Source organism: Cherax quadricarinatus, chromosome 39 (assembly GCF_038502225.1).
Source record: "Cherax quadricarinatus isolate ZL_2023a chromosome 39, ASM3850222v1, whole genome shotgun sequence".
NCBI lineage: Eukaryota > Metazoa > Arthropoda > Malacostraca > Decapoda > Parastacidae > Cherax > Cherax quadricarinatus.
Genome location: NC_091330.1, coordinates 12,631,728 through 12,654,182, shown reverse-complemented (window position 1 = coordinate 12,654,182; position 22,455 = coordinate 12,631,728). Strand labels below are relative to the sequence as shown.

The following is a 22,455-nucleotide window of genomic DNA, read 5'->3' as shown; positions in this document are numbered from 1 at the left end:
AAGGTGGGCTAGTGCAAAGATGAGTAGTGGGGGGGTTGAAGAGGGTTGGAATAGTTTTAAAAATGCAGTATTAGAATGTGGGGCAGAAGTTTGTGGTTATAGGAGGGTGGGGGCAGGAGGAAAGAGGAGTGATTGGTGGAATGATGAAGTAAAGGGTGTGATAAAAGAGAAAAAGGTAGCTTATGAGAGGTTTTTACAAAGCAGAAGTGTTATAAGAAGAGCAGAGTATATGGAGAGTAAAAGAAAGGTAAAGAGAGTGGTGAGAGAGTGCAAAAGGAGAGCAGATGATAGAGTGGGAGAGGCACTGTCAAGAAATTTTAATGAAAATAAGAAAAAATTTTGGAGTGAGTTAAACAAGTTAAGAAAGCCTAGGGAAAATATGGATTTGTCAGTTAAAAACAGAGTAGGGGAGTTAGTAGATGGGGAGATGGGGGTATTGGGTAGATGGCGAGAATATTTTGAGGAACTTTTAAATGTTAAGGAAGAAACAGAGGCAGTAATTTCATGCACTGGTCAGGGAGGTATACCATCTTTTAGGAATGAAGAAGAGCAGAATGTAAGTGTGGGGGAGGTACGTGAGGCATTACGTAAAATGAAAGGGGGTAAAGCAGCTGGAACTGATGGGATCATGACAGAAATGTTAAAAGCAGGGGGGGATATAGTGTTGGAGTGGTTGGTACTTTTGTTTAATAAATGTATGAAAGAGGGGAAGGTACCTAGGGATTGGCAGAGAGCATGTATAGTCCCTTTATATAAAGGGAAAGGGGACAAAAGAGACTGTAAAAATTATAGAGGAATAAGCTTACTGAGTATACCAGGAAAAGTGTACGGTAGGGTTATAATTGAAAGAATTAGAGGTAAGACAGAATGTAGGATTGCGGACGAGCAAGGAGGTTTTAGAGTGGGTAGGGGATGTGTAGATCAGGTGTTTACATTGAAGCATATATGTGAACAGTATTTAGATAAAGATAGGGAAGTTTTTATTGCATTTATGGATTTAGAAAAGGCATATGATAGAGTGGATAGAGGAGCAATGTGGCAGATGTTGCAAGTATATGGAATAGGTGGTAAGTTATTAAATGCTGTAAAGAGTTTTTATGAGGATAGTGAGGCTCAGGTTAGGGTGTGTAGAAGAGAAGGAGAATACTTCCCGGTAAAAGTAGGTCTTAGACAGGGATGTGTAATGTCACCTTGGTTGTTTAATATATTTATAGATGGGGTTGTTAAGGAAGTAAATGCTAGGGTGTTTGGGAGAGGGGTGGGATTAAATTATGGGGAATCAAATTCAAAATGGGAATTGACACAGTTACTTTTTGCTGATGATACTGTGCTTATGGGAGATTCTAAAGAAAAATTGCAAAGGTTAGTGGATGAGTTTGGGAATGTGTGTAAAGGTAGAAAGTTGAAAGTGAACATAGAAAAGAGTAAGGTGATGAGAGTGTCAAATGATTTAGATAAAGAAAAATTGGATATCAAATTGGGGAGGAGGAGTATGGAAGAAGTGAATGTTTTCAGATACTTGGGAGTTGACGTGTCGGCGGATGGATTTATGAAGGATGAGGTTAATCATAGAATTGATGAGGGAAAAAAGGTGAGTGGTGCGTTGAGGTATATGTGGAGTCAAAAAATGTTATCTATGGAGGCAAAGAAGGGAATGTATGAAAGTATAGTAGTACCAACACTCTTATATGGGTGTGAAGCTTGGGTGGTAAATGCAGCAGCGAGGAGACGGTTGGAGGCAGTGGAGATGTCCTGTTTAAGGGCAATGTGTGGTGTAAATATTATGCAGAAAATTCGGAGTGTGGAAATTAGGAGAAGGTGTGGAGTTAATAAAAGTATTAGTCAGAGGGCAGAAGAGGGGTTGTTGAGGTGGTTTGGTCATTTAGAGAGAATGGATCAAAGTAGAATGACATGGAAAGCATATAAATCTATAGGGGAAGGAAGGCGGGGTAGGGGTCGTCCTCGAAAGGGTTGGAGAGAGGGGGTAAAGGAGGTTTTGTGGGTAAGGGGCTTGGACTTCCAGCAAGCGTGCGTGAGCGTGTTAGATAGGAGTGAATGGAGACGAATGATACTTGGGACCTGACGATCTGTTGGAGTGTGAGCAGGGTAATATTTAGTGAAGGGATTCAGGGAAACCGGTTATTTTCATATAGTCGGACTTGAGTCCTGGAAATGGGAAGTACAATGCCTGCACTTTAAAGGAGGGGTTTGGGATATTGGCAGTTTGGAGGGATATGTTGTGTATCTTTATATGTGTATGCTTCTAGACTGTTGTATTCTGAGCACCTCTGCAAAAACAGTGATAATGTGCGAGTGTGGTGAAAGTGTTGAATGATGATGAAAGTATTTTCTTTTTGGGGATTTTCTTTCTTTTTTGGGTCACCCTGCCTCGGTGGGAGACGGCCGACTTGTTGAAAAAAAAAAAAAAACTTAATAGTGTATACTGTACACTTTATTTACTGTTTAAGTTTTCTTTGCAGCACTATGAGCAAGACGCTGATGGTTTGTGTACTCAACTAAAGCGATCAGTGCCAAAGCAAGGTAGACGTGACTATGCAGTTGATGCAGTGAAGGCCTTCAAGGCAGCAGGCTGGTCCATTAATAGACAAGAATTAAAGGTAATTACAGTATCCTTTCAACATCTTTAATGAGGATCGCTAGATGTACTACATTAATAGGTAAAAGCTTGATAATTTTTGTTTGGGGCCTTCATCCACATTCACATGCAGAAAGCATATTAACTGAAATTTCTTACAATTTATTATATGCTTCAATATCAGCAATGGTTAAGTTCTGCAATATTATTATATTTAGGTTAACCCTTTCGGGGTTGTTCCTGTTGTACTATGGTTTTGAAGCCAGTGTCGTTCCTGTAGTTCTACTCCATGAGCTTAGCTTACTCAGATAAGCTGTGAGTGGTAAATTTGGGCCTAGAGATTAGAGAATGGGTCTATGTGGTAAGTGTGCAACATACAAAAAAATGGTGCACACTAATGGGAAAAAACTGCGACCGTGTTTTTGTTTTTGGTTTAAAATGGCAGCTTTGCGGTGTATTTTCATATGGTTTTTATGGTTATATTCTTGGTCTCATTTGATAAATGGAAGATTAATTACAGAAATACAGATGATTTTGATTGGTTTCAGGACTGAAAGTAGCTTGAAATTGAGCTCAAATTAGTGGAAATGTTCAATTTTTGCCTATAATCCAGAGTACACAAATGACATCACTTGTCCAGTACGTGTCCAGTTGGTCAGTCTGATACCCATTTAGGAATGCACTGACATTATTTATGCAATTATTTATTTATTTTTTATTTGGACATGATACATAGTTGTACAAAGAAATATAGTGATTGGGTGTACATGCCAAAAGCCCCTTGTATGCAGAGCATTATGGGCAGGCTTAAAATTAACTTAAGATTAACTAAGCAGTGATATATTCAGTGGTAAAAATTACAGTAAACAAATTACAACATGAAGTACAAATGAGTATTTCAAATAAGAAGCATTAAAGTTGTACAAATTTGTAGCATAACAATATATAATATAATCAAATCAGATAGAGTAAAATCAATGATTTGCAGTACAGAAACAGGTCATATGGTCATTAGATGAGTTACTGTGTATTCAAGAGAATGGAGTATTCTATTAGGTAATGTAATTAAAAAAAAAAAACATAGTTTGATAGGGTCACAGGTTATACATTTATGAGATTCAGTTATTCAGTATTTATTTAGTTGTGGTTGAGTAAATGGTTTTTAAGATGAGTCTTGAATTGATAAACAGACAGTATTTCTTTTATATTCACAGGTAATGAATTCCAGATTTTTGGGTCTTTTATGTGAATTGAGTTTTTACATAGCGTGAGATGGAAACGGGGATCATCAAAGAGTGATCTGTGCCTTGTGTTATGGTCATGTGTTCTGTTGAGGTTGATAAGGAGAAGTTTGAGGGGAGGGTTTATATCCGAGTTTAGTGTTCTATGTATGTAGTAGGCACAATAATAATTATGGATGTTCTGTACGGTGAGTAAGTTTAGAGTTTTGAATATTGGTGGAGTATGCTGCCTGGAGTGGGAATTTGTTATCATTCTGACTGCAGCCTTTTGTTGGGTAATTAATGGTCTGAGATGATTTATTGTTGTTGAGCCCCATGCACAAATTCCATAGGTGAGATAGGGGTAAATGAATGAGTGATATAGGGCCAGGAGGGCTGACTGTGGAACATAGTACCGTATCTTTGATAGTATGCCTACGGTTTTGAAGATTTTCTTGGAAATTTGTTGTACATGTGTTTGAAATTTGAGTGTATTATCAAGGTCAATTCCTAAAAATTTTCTCCCTGTGAGCTTTGTGATAGGTGATCCGTTTATCATTATAAGAGTTCTGTAGTTCTGTTCCCAAATTGAATGTAGTAGGTTTTGTCAATATTGAGAGTAAGTTTGTTAATCATCATCCAGGTAGATATTTTCTGTAATTCGGTATTTACAATATAATCGTGTGGGTTTGAGTAGTTGCAATGCATTTGGTAGATCGTTTATGTAAATGAGAAAGAGAAGAGGGCCAAGGACACTTCCCTGTGGGACACCAACTGTAATTGGCGGTGTGGAAGAGTTTGGTCCATTTGTATACACATATTGGCTTCTGTTGCTAAGGTATGACTTTAGGTAGTTGAGGGAGTGCCCTCTTATACTATAGTGTGATATTTTATGTGCAGCAAATCATGGTCAGCTGTGTCAAAAGCTTTATGTAAATCAATGAAGATCCCCAATGGGACTTCTTTTTTCTCGAGTGCAGTGTATATTTGCGTTAGCATGTGTATAATAGCATCATTCGTATTTTTATTAGGCCTGAACCCAAACTGACAGGGGTTGAGCATGTTGTGGGAGATAAGGTAGGAATAGATTCGCTTATGAATTAGTTTTTCAAAGATTTTAGAGAGAGGGTGTAAGTTGGATATTGGCCTATAGTTATTCAAGTCTGCTTGATCTCCTCCTTTATGTATCGGGGTGACCCTCGCTATTTTGAGAACTGTAGGGAAGGTAGAAGATTCGATGGATTTGTTAAAGAGTGTTGCAATGATTGGTGACAGCACTTGTGAAGCTTTTTTGTATATAAAGGGTGGTAAGGTATTTAAATCTCCTGTCTTGTTCTTTAGTGTGTTGATAATAAGTGAGACTTCTGTTGATAGGAGTGAATGGAGACAAATGGTTTTTAATACTTGACGTGCTGTTGGATGTTGGAGTGTGAGCAAAGTAACATTTATGAAGGGGTTCAGGGAAACCGGCAGGCCGGACTTGAGTCCTGGAGATGGGAAGTACAGTGCCTGCACTCTGAAGGAGGGGTGTTAATGTTGCAGTTTAAAAACTGTAGTGTAAAGCAACCTTCTGGCAAGACAGTGATGGAGTGAATGATGGTGAAAGTTTTTCTTTTTCGGGCCACCCTGCCTTGGTGGGAATCAGCCAGTGTGATAATAAATAAATAATAATACTTCTGTTGGGTTGGTTGGAGCTAGGAATAGTGTGGTCGGGTAGGTGCCAGTGACGTAGTCATTGGGTGGGGTATTTGAGCTTGGGATTTTACCCACAAGGTTTTTTCCTATGGTGGAGAAGAAAACATTGAGTCTGTTTGCTGTTTCAATAGGTGGGAGTAGGGGTTCATCTGGTTTTGTTAGTGTCATTGTTCTGTTTCCTGATATCTTTTTTGTTCCTAGAATTTCAGATAGGGTTTTCGAGGTCTTTTTTGTATCACCTTTTAAGTTGGATAATCTGTTCTCATAATACAATCTTTTTGCCCTTCTTATCAGGCTGGTTAGGATAGATGAGTAACGTTTTGTTTGGTCTCTGGTTATGGGGCCCATTCTGTACTGTTTTTCATACTGGTGCTTTATATTTATGGATTTGAGGATGCTAGGCATTAGCCAGGGACTGTTCAGTCTCTTAGCTGTGATCTGTTTAGTTTTTTTTAGGGCAGTGCTTGTTATAGAGGTATTGGGTCTTTTTTAGAAAATTATTACAGGTCCTCCATCACAAATCCGGCATCGTTGGGACCTGTAGTGTGCCGGATTACTGAGTTTGCTGGTGGCCCGGTGGCTAAAGCTCCCGCTTCACACACGGAGGGCTCGGGTTCGATTCCCGGAGGGTGGAAACATTCGACACGTTTCCTTACACCTATTGTCCTGTTCACCTAGCAGCAAATAGGTACCTGGGTGTTAGTCGACTGGTGTGGGTCGCATCCTGGGGGACAAGATTAAGGACCCCAATGGAAATAAGTTAGATAGTCCTCGATGACGCACTGACTTTCTTGGGTTATCCTGGGTGGCTAACCCTCCGGGGTTAAAAATCCGAACGAAATCTTATCTTATCTTATCTTATCTTACAGAGTGGTTAGGTTAGAATACACTTAATAAAATTAACCAACTTGACTTACACAAAGGTCATTGAACATCAGCAAAAATCGAACATTTCCGCTACTCTGAGCTCAATTTCAAGGCACTTTTCGTCGTGAAAGCAATCAAAATCATGTCTATTTCTGTAATACAGTGGACCCCCGGTTAACGATATTTTTTCACTCCAGAAGTATGTTCAGGTGCCAGTACTGACCGAATTTGTTCCCATAAGGAATATTGTGAAGTAGATTAGTCCATTTCAGACCCCCAAACATACACGTACAAACGCACTTACATAAATACACTTACATAATTGGTCGCATTCGGAGGTGATCGTTATGCGGGGGTCCACTGTATATCTTCCATTGAGACCAAAAAAACGAGATTACAACCATAAAAACCAAGTGAAAATATACCGCAAAGAGGCAGCTAATGGCTGAGAAGTGAATTACCTTAGTTATCGTCCGTCTTTTATATTTTTGTAGTACGTTAAGAAGCATCTTTCCATCATACATTGGCCAAGTTTCAATAAGACAGCCCAACAAACAACTGAGAAAAAAAATATTTACCAAAAATCATATACGTATGGCAAGCCCAAGCCAGGTACTGGAAATAAGTCACTTTGACTTTTTTGGGTTATCCCAGGTTCTCTATACATACACTGCTATGTACGATAATCTAACTGTATTTGTGTATACCTGAATAAACTTACTTATTTACTTACTTCTAGTCTGTTGACTGAGTACAAGAAACTGCCCATTCACTTATTTCAACCACCCAATATAGTGGTCAGAAATTTGCAATTTGGCCAATTTCACACAAATTTCAACAGATGCCAATTTCAAAATAGGGTCCAGAATAAACAATTCCTGGCACTAAAATAACATTTTCTCTGTTCATTAGTCACGGCTCCTGGCCCCTCTTATTTTACTCATGCTTTCCATTTGGAATTTTTATTCACAAAAACAATAAAAGATTTACTGTTATGCAGACTGCTGCATTATTGTAATAATTGTGTAAATAATGTCAACCCATTCTTGACTCTGTAATGGAATTTGGACTGGCAGGCAGACAGGTATTGGACGGTGACGTCATTTGTTTACTCTTGAGCTTTGCTAAAGAATAGAACATTTTCGCTTCGGTGAGCGCAATTTCTAGGTACTTTCCGTCATAAAAGCAACCAAAATCATTTCTATTTCTGTAATATATCTTGCATTCTATCAAATGAGACTGAAAAAAACGAGAATATAACCGGTTATTTTCATATAGTCGGACTTGAGTCCTGGAAATGGGAAGTACAATGCCTGCACTTTAAAGGAGGGGTTTGGGATATTGGCAGTTTGGAGGGATATGTTGTGTATCTTTATATGTATATGCTTCTAAGCTGTTGTATTCTGAGCACCTCTGCAAAAGCAGTGATAATGTGTGAGTGTGGTGAAAGTGTTGAATGATGATGAAAGTATTTTCTTTTTGGGGATTTTCTTTTTTTTGGGTCACCCTGCCTCGGTGGGAGACGACCGACTTGTTGAACAAAAAAATAATAATAATAATAATAATAATAATAAAATAATAATAATATCTTTATTTACTACACATACATGTACATGGTATATAGGCCTAGCTGACATCAGTGACATACTACTATATAGAAAGCTGCTTGTTATGCAGAGTATTTCAAGCAAATTAAGTCAGTATCCCAGGATAACACCCACACCAATCGACTAACACCCAGGTACCCATTTACTGATGGGTGAACATAGACAACAGGTGTAAAGAAACACGCCCAATGTTTCTACCCTGGCTGGGAATCGAATATTTACCAAAAATCATATATGGCTAACCCAAGCCAAGTATTAGAAATAAGCCACGTTGTCTGACTTTTTTGGGTTATCCTAGGTCCTCTACACATATGCTGCTATGTGTGATAATCTGTATAGAGAAAATAACTTTTTTGTTTAAGGTTTATGGTGCAGTACGAGTGTATATCAGTTAGCCCTGTGCTATACTCCGTTTTCTCAAATATAAGCCCCCAAGACAGGGATAGGAGAATGGTATTTGTATACCATATCCTCTTCATACCTATGTCAAACTGCTCGGTATTGTGCCAAATATTATTCATTCTGGAGTATTTAACATGTTTTATGTTATTTATATTGTTTATTATGTCATATTAGATCAATTGTGATAGGCAATAAGCTGTAGTGTTGATATTAGCGTAATAATAAAGCATATTCTCCTGCATCACGAGACTGAGCTCATGGCAACCGACAGTGGCTTCAAAGCCACTTTATCTTTAATGGACAATATACTGTGTAGGTGCTCTACACAACAAGAAGCATTTCTTTTATTCATTGAAACCATGGCTAGGGCTAAAAGTAAGCAGGTTATAACAAATGGAGAAAAAGAAATTAGAATGACTTGTGCAGCAAATAGCACCACCAAACAGTACCAGCAGGTTGGTGTGGTGGCCCTGGAAATTTGAAATTATGCTAGCCAAAATTAGTGCCGAATAACTGATTGCCGGATTTGTGATGGCGGACCTGTAATACATTCGTCAGTATCTGTATGGATTTCTAGCTAAGTTTGCCAGTCGTTGTTTGTCATTGCTGTTGTGAAGTTATTAATGGCTGTGTCATTATGAAGCCTGAAGGTTACTTTAGTAGAGTCTTGGGATAATTTACCATGTGAGGCCTAAACTGCCCCATGCGTGCCAGTGTTTACAAGCCAGCCAGTGTGCTCGCATCTAGGCATACATTTGGTACATTCCATATTATCACAGTGTTTTTGGTGCTTGTTTCTGCAAACTAAGTCACCATGGGCCCCAAGAAAGCTTCTAGTGCCAACCCTGTGGTAAAAAGGGTGAGAATTAGTATGGAAATTAAGAAAGATTTTGAAGGGTTTGGGGCTAACCCTGAGAAGCCTTTGCCAGTTGTGGAATCCATTGTGCCTACTTCAAAAATTAAGGAAATGTGTGCAAAGTGGGTTGAACTGCAAACCTTTATGGATGAAAATCACCCTAACACAGCTATTGCAAGCCGTGCTGGTGACTATTACAATGACAATGTTGTGGCCCATTTTAGACAAATCTTAAAGGAACGGGAGGTACAGAGCTCTATGGACAGATTTGTTGTGCGACAGAGGTCCAGTGACTCTCAAGCTGACCCTAGTGGCATTAAAAGATGAATGGAAGTAACCCCGGAAAAGGACTTGCTTCCTCAAGTCCTAATGGAAAGGGGTTCCCCTTCTAAACATTAACAACTTCAACACTCTCCCCTCCTCCCATCCCATCAATCATCACCAGATCTTCATTAAAGGTAAGTGTCATGTGTTCTATTGTTAGTAGAGTACTACTAATTGTGCATGTCTTCTTCAGTTTGTGTACATTAAACTTAATATTTCATGTGGTAAAACTTTTTTTTTCATAGTACTTTTGGGTGTCTTGCACGGATTAATTTGATTTCCATTATTTCTTGTGGGGAAAATTAATTCGCCTTCCGATAATTTTGGCATACGATGAGCTCTCAGGAATGGATTAATATCTTATACCGGGGGTCCACTGTATTTTCTCCTGCCTCCCGAGAGCCAGGAATTCTGCTGGAATGGATTAATGGCATTTCAGTTAATTTCAATGAGGAAAATTGATTTAATATACGTACAAGCAAATTGATTTGAACTTGGTCACAGAACGAATTAAACTCGTACGTCACGGTACCATTGTATATTTTGTGTTGAATAAAAATTCAAAATGGAAAGCAGGCGTAATATAAGAGAGGCCTAGGGATGTAACTGATGAACAGAGGAAGCCTTTTTAGTACCAGGAATGTCTACATTGTTTATTCTGAACCCTGCTTTTAAATTGGCAGTTTTTTAGTTTTTTGTGAAATTGGCCAAATTATTGAATTCTGATCACTCTGTTGGGTAGCTGAAATAGGTAAATGGGCAGTTTCTTTTACTAAGTCGATAGAGTAGAAGGAATACAAGCAAAATAGCTATGAGTTTGGTTGACTGGAACAATGAAATTGTCCAAAAATAGGGCTCAAAGTGGGCGAAATCACCAGTGCATAAACATTGCTGAGACTGCTAAGTTTTTCATAAAATTTCAAATTTTTGGTTTTATAACCTTCGGAAAGAGATTCTCTGCCATTTCATAAGTTTTTTTTTTTTTTAATTCAACCCTGAGAGCAAGTTTGAGTTCAGGGGTTTCGACCCTGAAAGGGTCAAGTGCTGAACCCATAAACACTTACAGTGGACCCTCGTTTTTCGTAATTAATCCGTTCCAGAGTGTGACTAATGGCGAAATTGAAGATTTACGAAACTGTTTTCCCCATAAGAAATAATGTAAATCCAATTAATCCGTTCAGACCAAAAGTATTAACAAAAAAATATATTATTTACATGAAATATAGATTTACATACACAGAAAACAATGAGACATGAAGACTAAAGAAATAATAATATCACACTTACCTTTATTGAAGACTCTTGTTGGTGTATGAACAAAATATGTCATTAAGTATGTTAGGAATTTTGGCAATGGCAGGGGAGTGTGTTGGAGGCAGGACAAGATAGTCCTTCAGTATGACACTAATATCAACTCTACAGCTTATTTATTTATCACAATTCATCTAATATGATATAATAAACAATAACATAGAAACATGACATATACTCTAGAATGAATAAAAAATACCATTACATATGTCACAAGTGATGTTGTGTTTCATTATTGGGTGTATAAGGGCCACTGAGAGCATAAGCCGTACATGGTGGTGGAGGGTGGCAGTGTTGTCAGTAACCCTATATAACTCCAACAACATTGGAGGAAGTTAAGTTCATGCTGTCCTTTTTCTGTCGATTAATCACTTAACTTACTTGCTACACTGTTAACCCTTTGAGGGGTTTCGGCCGTACTAGTACGGCTTACGACCCAGGGTTTTTGACGTACTAGTACGCCTAAATTCTAGCGCCCTCAAATCTAGTGGGAGAAAGCTGGTAGGCCTACATATGAAAGAATGGGTCTATGTGGTCAGTGTGCACAGTATAAAAAAAATCCTGCAGCACACAGTGCATAATGAGAAAAAAAAACTTTGACCATTTTTTTGGGAATAAAACAGCGACTTTGCACTGTATTTTCGTATGGTATTTATTGTTGTATTCTAGTTTTCTTGGTCTCATTTTATAGAATGGAAGACATATTACAGAAATTGGGATGATTTTGACTGGTTTTACAATGAAAAGTACCTTGAAATTGAGCTCAAAGTAGCAGAAATGTTCGATTTTTACCAAAGTTCAAAAGTAAACAAATCATGCCAAGCGTCCAATACACGTCAACTGGTGAGTCTAATATTCATTTGCAAGTGCACCAATATTATTTATACCATTTTTTACACTAATGCAGTAGTCTGCATAACAGTAAATCTTCTATTTTTTGTGAGAATAAAAATTCAAAATGGAAAGCAAAAGAATGTAAGAGGGGCCTTGAGACGTGACTAATGAACAAAGGAAATGTCATTTTAGTGCCAGGAATGTCTTTCTTGTTTATTCTGGACCCTATTCGGAAATTGGCATCTTTTGAAATTTGTGTGAAATTGGCAAAATTGCTAAATTCTGACCACTGTACTGGATAGTTGAAATTGGTAAATGGGTGGTTTCTTGCACTCATTCGATAGAAAAAATGGAGCTCTAGCGAAATATTCATGTTTTTTGTTGACTAGTGCAGTGGAATTGGCCGAAATGGGGCTCAAAGTGGGCAAAATCACCGATGCGTAAACATCACCGAGACTGCTAACTTCGCGAGAGCATAATTCCGTAAGTTTTCCATCAAATTTCATAATTTTGGTGTTATTATGATCGGGAAAAGATTCTCTATCTTTTCATAAGATTTTTTTTTTTTTGTAAATTTGGCCGACCCTGAGAACGAGTCTCGGAGAGGGCCTGTCGACCCTCAAAGGGTTAATGCTACACTTTATCGCTGGATGGTGCTATAGCCTTTATCGACTCGTGTTGCTTTAGTATCGTACTGAAGAAGGTACATTCTCCCCTCTGTCTTCCTCCTCCACTTTGGTACTTTGCTACGAGATCTTTCTTGAATTCCATCATGTTTCTCACCTTCTTTACCAAAGGCCTGGCAATAGGAGCTTTCTTTGGGGCCATGGTGGCAAGCACTAAAACGAATGGAATATTATGAAATGTATCATATGAACGCGTGGGATTGTCCTTACTTGCTGATAAACATTGGCATACTGGCTGTGAATGGAGTGTGGGGCCACTTGGGGCCGTGCATATGCGTCTGGGTAGAACGACTATTTGTGAGTCAAACGACGATTCACAAGTCAATATTTTGATGAAAAAGAGTTACAATTTTTAAAAATTACGCCTTCCGATGCATACAAAAAACGAGGGTCCCCTGTATTTGCATGTGCATTAAAGCTGAACTCCATGGGGAAGTGGAACAGAATTCTTCCTCCGTAAGCCATGCGTGTTGTAAGAGGCGACTAAAATGCCGGGAGCAAGGGGCTAGTAACCCCTTCTCCTGTATATATTACTAAATTTGAAAGGAGAAACTTTCGTTTTTCCTTTTGGGCCACCCCACCTCGGTGGGATATGGCTGGTACGCTTTGTGTTTCTTTATAACATCAAGGAACATAATGCGGGAATAGAAACCTGTGGATGGTGAATTCATATATTTTTTTTTTTTTTAACACAGGCTGTCTCCCACAAGGTTAGGGTGAATTGCAAAAAAGAAGAAACACTTTCATTGTCACTCGACTTCAATCACTACCTTTCCAGAAGCATGCTGACATCACAGTTCAGATGTCAGCATGATCCGTATCTATTTCAAAGGTGTGGATCTAATATTTCATTGGGGTAAATGGGAAATGTATACAGGATCCTCCAACATCTATATTCAGATATACAGTGGACCCTCGATAATCATAAGGCTTGAAAGTCGTAATTTTTGAAAATCATAACATTTGTAGCATTGGGGAAGTCCATGCGGTTGGAGATTAGTGGGGAGGATGTGGAAAAGTTGGAGGAGGACGATGATGAAGAACTAACCACTGATGAGCTGCAAGAGCATCTGCAACAGCATTAGACCACAACTGAGGAAATTGCTTCAGAGGAGGGGAGAGAGAGATGGAGGAAGTTGCCATCTTCCATGATTAAGGAAATTTGTGCAAAGTGGGTTGACATGCAAACCTTTATGGATGAAAATCACCCTGACACAGCTATTGCAAGCTGTGCTGGTGACTTTTACAATGACAATGTTGTGGCCCATTTTAGGAAAATCTTACAGGAGTGTGAGGTACAGAGCTCTATGGACAGATTTTTGGTGCGACAGAAGTCCAGTGACTCTGAAGTTGTTCCCAGTGGCATTAAAAAAAGAAAAGTAACCCTGGAAAATGAATTGGTACCTAATAATAATACACCTCCATCTCCCCTCTTCCCATCTCATCACTCATTACTACATCTTCAATGAAGGTAAGTCTTGTTTATTCTTAATTTAGTTCAGTATTTATTGTGCATGTATCCTTGTTTTTCTGTGTAGGAAAATGTATATTTCATGTGAATTTTTTTTTTTTTTCATACTTTTGGGTGTCTGGAACAGATTAATTCCGTTTCCCTTATTTCTTATGGGGAAAATTAATTCGGCTAACGATAAATACGCCTAAGGACAAGCTCTCTGGAATGGATTAATATCGTTGGTCGAGGGTCCACTGTACATTAGTACTACTAATCTAAGATATTGTACTATTTTGGGTCATCTGTTGTACAGATGGGCCATTTAGCAGATATGTACAGCATAGCAAGTGAATAAAGAAAAAAGAGAGGCAAATCTTGCTGAATACTGCCCCCTTCCACCCTTGTATTTAGTCACTTAGCCATAATACCAACTTACCTCATACTTTGTAATATTTTAAATTTAAGATTTAAACTAAGTTTGCCCGAAATGCCTAGCCATGCTAGGTGTTCTAGTGGTACACTCTGTAATTATTATTTTACTACATGTAAACCACACAATACCCAAATTCTGTAAACTCAGCATTGTAATCCTTATAGAGAATAAACTTTGAATTGAATTGAATTGTCCCATTATACTTTTGGTGATGTAATCTAACAACCCCACATGTAACATTTACTTTCTCTTATGAAAACGTTAACTGTTTTCGATCCCCATCCTAGAGAAAAGTAACTGTTGGGGCTGTGCTCATTCTTTTTTTTAGGTGTGGCCCAATTTTCATGTAAACTTCCTTATTTGCTTTAAATAATTGAAGAAGAAAGGCTACATAGTAGTAAGTGTTCATTGTATATGACAGTGGATAAACTGGCATTATTATTTTTTTGAAAGGAAAGAGAAAAAGAGTCATTGTAAATATGAGGAGGAGTTAAGAGAGGGTACCCATTATGCCATGGGAGAGGAACTATAATTACATTTTGTCCACCAATGAACAGCATCCAGCATTTTGTTTTATTGTTAATAATTGGAGAAGGCAACAGAATGCTGCATGTGTTGAGTATAGATGAAATGGGGCTGTTAATATTTTAATTTGTAAAACTTTGCTACAGTGAACATCATGGCCCACCTGACCAGCTGGTCAGTTTCACTAACCATTAATTAAAATTACATATAGGGTATGGCATGCAGCATAGTGAATATTATAGTGTATACAAGTTTGGCTGTTTGGCAGATTGAATGACTTTTGTACTGTACAAGTAAGTGTGGAGCTAAATCATCTGGAGCCATTTTATTTTTTAAGTGTAATGCTTTGTCAAACTCCTTTAAAAAAGTGTTCTGTGGATCATCAGTGCCCCCAAGCTTGACATCTCCAGAAAGATTTGTCATCCTGCCCATCAGTAAAATGGTTAATAATATTTCCAGTATAGCCACTGCTACCCAGCATTATCATTAACCCTTAAACTGTTCAAGCAGATCTACGTTCACATGCGTAGTGCTCCAAAAGTAGATTACATTTTTTTACATATTTTCAAATATAACAAAAAAAAAAAAGAAGTAGATCAAAGTTTTTTTACACATTTTCAAATGTAAAAAAAAAAAAAGAAGATCTACTTTTTTTACATACTTTCAAATGTTGAAAAATGTAGATCTATGTTTGGACAGTTTAAGGGTTAAAGACTTCACTAGTAGGAAATCCACAACCCTAGCTGAAACCAAAGCTGGAGTTTGTTATACCATAAGGAAGATGCAAGAAGATACTATATATGGCAGAGACAACTAGAGATTCACACCTTTGATAATAAGCATAATTACACCTGCTGTACTGACAGTGTTAATAATGCCTGTATTATTCATAGGAGTAGCCATGATCACTTGTTGAAGTGGAGTGATGTTATCATCAACCCTGAGTATTTACATACTGTGGTTTAGAATTTGTGGTCATTTGTCTTTGCACTACAACTGTGCAGAACACATGCAGCTTTAATGTTCCCAGAGTTTTGGCTAAATTCACTTTAGGCTGTGAGGACACAGCTGTCAGGCTGTCACAAACCATTTTGTGCACTCTGCCTATGGTACAAGTAACCTCCATGCTAATATATACAGTAAGACCACTGTATCTGCAGGTCCGGTTTCAGCTTTTTCAGTTATTCGCAGTTTACCCTGGCCTCAAAATAACCCTAATTTTGCTTAATGACACCACAGTGTAAAAGTATCAGTCAAAAAAAGTGCTAATTCTTGACTTACTGTGTGTAATTTATCAGTTCAGCTTTATCATAGGCATGTACATAAAAAAAACATTAACCCTTTCAGGGTCCGTCCCGTAGATCTACGGCTTTACGTTCAGGGTCCAGACCGTAGATCTACGCCATGAGCTCAGCTCACTGATAAACTGTGAGTGGTAAATTTGGGCCTAGATATGAGAGAATACATCTATGTGGTATGTGTGCACCACATAAAACAAATCCTGCAGCACACTGTGTATAATAGAAAAAACTGAGACCGTGATTTTCGATTAAAACAGCGACTTTGCAGTGTTTTTTCGTATGTTTTTTATAATTGTATTTGCGATTTCTTGGTCTCATTTGATAGAATAGAAGACATATTATGGAAATAGAGATGATTTTGATTGGTTTTAGCACTGGAAATGGCTTGAAACTGAGCTCAAAGTAGCGGAAATATTAAATTTTTGCCGATGTTCAAGAGTAAACAAACGACCTCACACGTCTAATACACGCCAGCTGGTGGGTCTAATATACATTCACAAATGTGGTGATGATATTTATACAATTATTACAATATTGCATAACAGTAAATCTTCTATTTTTTGGTGTGAATAAAAATTCATTATGTGAATAAAAAATAAAAATGGAATTTATTTGTAAAGCCTCAAAACGTAACTAATGAACAGAGGAAATGTTAGTTTAGTGCCAGGAATACCTACATTGTTTATTCTGGACCCTATTTTGAAATTGGAATATTTTGAACTTTGTGTTAAATTGGCCAAATTACCAATTTCCGATCACTTTATTTTGTAGTTGAAACAGTTGACTTGGCGATTTCTTGTGCTCAATCGATAGAATAGAAGTAAAACTAGTGAAATAGCTAAGAATTTGGTCGACTGGAATAATGTAATTGGCCTAAAATGGGAGTCAAAGTCGGCAAAATCGCTGATTTGTAAATATCGCTGACACATCAAAATTTGCAAGAGCATAATTTCGTCAATTTTCCATCAAATTTCGTACTTTTTGTTTTATTACCTTCGCAAAAAGATTCTCTACCATTTCATAAGAAAAAATAACAAAGTTTGTTTTTTAAAATTCTTGGACACTGGGGCACCACTTCAGATTTTGGCCTTGGACCCTGAAGGGGTTAAGGGGGTGACGAGCCAAATCGTCTTTTTTTTTTTTTTGGTTAAATTTCAATTGAATTTTTATTGTGAATTAAGCAGCATTTGAAACCTAGACACTGTGTTTTTAGTGACTTTTTTCCTTACAGTTAGATATAATAAAATTAATAGTGTCCTATTCTGTAGGCTCAAATCTATCCTTCTACAAAACTGGTAAGACTTACAATGTTCTAGTTGACATCAGATGAAAGATAACGAGTTAGGTAATCTAATTACATGGACGTTTGAGTGAAATATCAATAGATTGCTTTATACAAAATGTTGAAATACATGTTTTTTTTTTTTTTTTTTTAAGAACTTTTTTGGGAGAAAAATTCAATAAAAAGAAAACGGTAAAGCATATTGCAAACCTTCTATGTAATTCAATAGAACCATCATTCCTCATTAACGTGTGAAAAAATCATGATGTTCCTATAAATAATACTCTTCGAATGAGAGGGAAAACAATGCCAATAACTTATTCCTGAGTTATTCCTAATTACGTACATATGTTTTATGTAAAACTCTATGGTTATGTCCCGCCAAATCTGAGCATGTTGCACCCCTCAGTCCTTGTTGACAGCCTGCAGGCTACTGAGGGACAATCTCACTGCTCTTTTCACTCTAGTCCTCACAGAAGATGGCTTGTAGATTATTTTGAACGAAATAATCATAAAAATCATAATTTTTGGAATAAAGAAAAAAAAAAAACACTAATTGCCAACATGTCCTCTTGCTAACAGCAAGAACAAAGAAATTACATTTGTGGAAAAGCATACTTAGAAATATGATAGAAACAAGCTAATTCCATCAACATGTTGCCAGAATTATGAACTATTTTTTTTTTGGTAAGAAAACTGTTTTCCATAATTTTTCAATTTCAATTTTTTATCGCTAAAAAAAGGTTCGTCGCCTCCTTAAAGTCCTAGATGTGTCACAATAACCCCCTCAGTCGAATTGGCTAATGCAACCACTCCAACCCCAAAGATGAACCCCATCCTTTGCATACATATCATGTTTGCCATAGAATAAGTCCCAATTATCAATGAATGGGGTTCCAAGTTCCTTGCAGTACCTGTCTAGTGAGCAATTTATACCAATTGCCCTAGACATCCATTCATTGCCCACTCCCCTTCTAGGCAAGATGCTACATATGATTGGGATCCCTCCCTTAGACCTGATTACTTCTATGGCTGACCTGTACTTATCCAGCAGCTCCTGTCTCCTGCCCTTCTCGATGTCATTTCCACCAGCACTAAGACAGATAATGGACTTGTTCCCATTGCCTGACATAATATTATCCAACCTGCTGACTATGTCACCAACACCTGAGAATCTCCCACAATTAGAATATTCTTACCTTGATAAGCAGGGGCATCAGTGGTACCTTTAACTTCACTAACCACTGAAGTACACTCATCCTGGAGAACAGAGAATCGATTTCCTACCTTCACATCTTCTCTGTTAACCTTCCTTATCATCCTTCTTCTTGAATTATGAACCACTTGCCACTTAAAGTGGCTGCTGGTAACTTTTTCCTCCTTACCAGCTACAACCATCCTACACTCACTCCCAAACCCATCTAGATGAAGCTTCAGCCTCCTATTTTCCTCCTGAAGAGGTAGAACCTCCTCCTTCAACACTTTAACGTGAGATTCTAAAACACTACAACAAGCCATGGTGCTAGATAACACCCCATGCTAAATCCCAGATATGACCACACGTGACCACTGACCTCAGCGTACTGATAGGTCTTAGAATGGATCCCCCATGGTAACAGGGGTATTACTGTGTTTCTCTTTTTCTTTGTGTTTATAGGATAAACCCCTGGTGGACACCATTTCCACAATAGGTTATGTACCTATTGTTACAAAAGTCTCTCTCATATACATTTGTTTGTATTATATTCCTTGTTTAGGGGCAAGATGTGTTGTGTATCAATGCACCTTCTCAGAGTAGGGCAAAAAAATTATTACCAGTAACATTGGACATCACCAACACTATTCCAGTTGCTGTAGTTTATTACATTTCACATTCTTAACTAATAATAAATGATATGCATTTTAAATTCCAGGAGTGTGTAAATGCTCCCAAAAAGAAATTTATTGATTTTTGTATTGATTTGCATGAATATATTCTATCCATTATTTAAATAAATTTAACTTTGACTATTTCAGTTGCTGGACTCTATAGGAAAAGGAGAATTTGGTGATGTATTGCTTGGTGACTGGTTAGGACAGAAGGTGGCTGTCAAGAGATTAAAGGATAGCAGCAGAGCAGCCCAAGGCTTGTTAGAGGAGGCCTCACTTATGACGTGAGTACAGTACTAGAGCGTTTTGGTGTTAAATTGCTTGTGTCATATTGTTATATATATACACACACTACCTTTATCCTGTTCAATACTTACCCAGTTTTGTGTATCTTATTCTATTTTTATGGTATCCTTTGCCAAACTGTTGTATTGTACATGTACTATATGGAAATTGTGTGACAGTCCAGAAACCTGTTATATGTAATTTCCATGTCCTACTGAATTTACAAGTACAGGTGCATATCCCTTTATCCGAAACCCTTGGGGCCTGTATTGTTTCGAATTTCAGACTTTTTCAAATTTCAAGATGATTCTCAACGCTGCCACGTGGCGGTGTGACCCAGCACGAAGATGACTAACACTCCACAAAAAAACTTTGGTTTTCGGAACTTTTCGAATTTCAGAATTTCGGATAAAGGGATGTGGACCTGTATTTAAAATTTTGTCACATTTTGCCTGGTGGTAGGGTTGATAGGCATGTTATTCTTTGTGGTCATATGGTCTTAGGCCTATATAAACTTGATTATGGACTTTCTACTTTCTGGACATGAGTTCTCAGGTGAGGACTCAATTCTGGTGCTGACTATGCTGTATTAGGTCTGACATGCCATATGCTGTCCTGAAAATCTCTTTGCTGAGGTTAACAAATTATATACCAGTAAATAACAAAAGGGCACAATACTGTGACTGGAACAATACACAAATAACTCACCCATAGGAACTTACAACCTTACCTTTGATATACCTTTGAAGAGTTTCTAGAGTTTAGCTACTCCCAGAGCCCAGCCATGGGCCAGGCTCGTCTGGAACTTGCCTGGTCTACCAGGCTGTTGCTACTGGAGGCCTGCTGCCCCACATATCCATCACAGCCTGGTTGATCTGGCACTTTGTGAAGATACCTGTCCAGTTTCCTCTTGAAGGCTTCTACACTTGTTCCAGCTGTGTTTCTGATATCTTCTGGTAAGATGTTAAATAGTCTGGGACCCCAGATGTTAATACAGTGTTCCCTTATTGTCCCCACCACACACCTGCTCCTCACTGGGTTTATTTTACACATCCTCCCATATCTCTCACTCCAGTATGTTGTTATGGCAGTGTGCAGATTTGGGACCAGGCCCTCGAGTACTTTCCAGGTATATATTATCACGTGTATCTCTCTCTCCTCCACACAATGAGTACATGTTCAAGACTTGAAGGCGTTCCCAGTAATTTAGGTGGTTTACTGGCTCAGTGTGAGCTGTAAATGATCTCTGTATTTGTTCCAGCCCTTATATTTCTCCTGATTTGAACAGGGCCATCAGCACTGAGCAATATTCTAAATGAGGGAGCACTAGCGATTTGAAGAGTGTCACCATCGGCGTTATTTCCCTTGTTTTCAAAGTTCTCAGTACCCACCCTGTCATCTTCCTGGCTGTCGTGATCTTTGTCTTGTTATGGCCTTTATAAGAAAGGTCAGCTAACATAATTATTCCCAGATCTATACGTGTTCCTTTCGTTCTATTTGGTGACGCTCTTGAGTTTTGTATATAGTGTTTCTTTTGAGTTCTTCATTCTTTCCATACCTAAGCAGGATATGAGCTGTTGCTCAGTCTTTTTGTTTTTGGATATGAGCCAAAATTCAGGATGCGAGGTTTCTCCTCAAGAGAGGTTCCTTGACACTGGTGAGGGGCTCTTGATCTAGGGAATTGTATCTGTGCTCCAGTTCCTTAAATTAAGCCTGAATACCTTCCATCTCCTCCCCCCCACAGGCGCTGTATAATCCTACGGGTTTAATGCTTCCCCATTATAATAATAATAATATACAGTGGACCCTCAACTAACGGCGGCATCAAGTAACGGCAAATTCGTCTAACGGCGCTCTTTGGCATAAAAAAATGGCTCTGCCAACGGCGAAAAACTTATCTAATGACGTTCGTCCTGAACTTGTTCATGGGGCCGGAGCGAGGCCTGAGTGAGCCCAGCCACTCCAAGACTCCATGTACAGCCAGGGTGCCAGTGTTTACAAGCCGTTTCAGTTGATTCCAAGTGTACCTGCGATATATTTTGTATTATTCCAGTGTTTTTAGTTCTTGTAACTGCTAAATAATCTAGGTAGTAGGTTGGTAGACAGCAACTGCCCAGGGAGGTACTACCGTCCTGCCAAGTGAGTGTAAAACGAAAGCCTGTAATTGTTTTACAAGATGGTAGGATTGCTGGTGTCCATTTTTCTGTCTCATAAACATGCAAGGTTTCAGGTACGTCTTGCTACTTCTACTTACACTCAGGTCACACTACACATACATGTACAAGCATTTACATACACACCCCTCTGGGTTTTCTTCTATTTTCTTACCAGTTCTTGTTCTTGTTTATTTCCTCTTACCTCCATGGGGAAGTGGAACTAAAATACCAGGAGCAAGGGGCTAGTAACCCCTTCTCCTGTATATATTACTAAATGTAAAAGGAGAAACTTTCGTTTTTCCTTTTGGGCCACCCCGCCTCGGTGGGATACGACCGGTGTGTTGAAAGAAAGAAAGAACTGCTAAATAAGCCACCATGGGCCCATAGAAAGTTTCTAGTGCCAGCCCTGTGATAAAGAAGGAAAGAAACAATAAAATTCAAGAAAAAACTCATAGCAAAGTACCAGAGTGGAGGAGGAAGAGAGAGGGGCTGAATGTGCCTTCTGCAGTGATTCATTGATTCTGCAATATGTACTATACTAAAGCAGCAGGTATCGATAAAGACTATAGTGCCAGCCAGCGATAAAGTGTAGAATTAACAGTGTAGCAAGTAAGTAACAAGAAAGTAACTCTCCATTGTTGTTGGATATGTGTACATCCGCCGACCTGCTATCTTCCACTACCCTAAACCTCTGCCAGCATCTCCTCCATCAAACTAACTAATTAAACTAACATCTCCAAGGTAAGTGTAAAT

The 22,455-nt window shown here is 38.3% G+C and overlaps 1 protein-coding gene across 14 annotated transcripts in view; it reads left to right on the top strand.

Moving 5' to 3' along the window:
• Window positions 1-22,455, top strand: part of Csk (C-terminal Src kinase) — a 457,260-nt gene that overhangs the window by 381,949 nt on the left and 52,856 nt on the right. For all 14 annotated transcript variants that reach the window (XM_070092392.1, XM_070092396.1, XM_070092386.1 and 11 more), the window contains 2 exons: window positions 2,481-2,618; window positions 19,409-19,545. In XM_070092392.1, coding sequence (XP_069948493.1) covers window positions 2,481-2,618; window positions 19,409-19,545 — 275 coding nt within the window. The remainder of the gene's footprint in view (window positions 1-2,480; window positions 2,619-19,408; window positions 19,546-22,455) is intronic.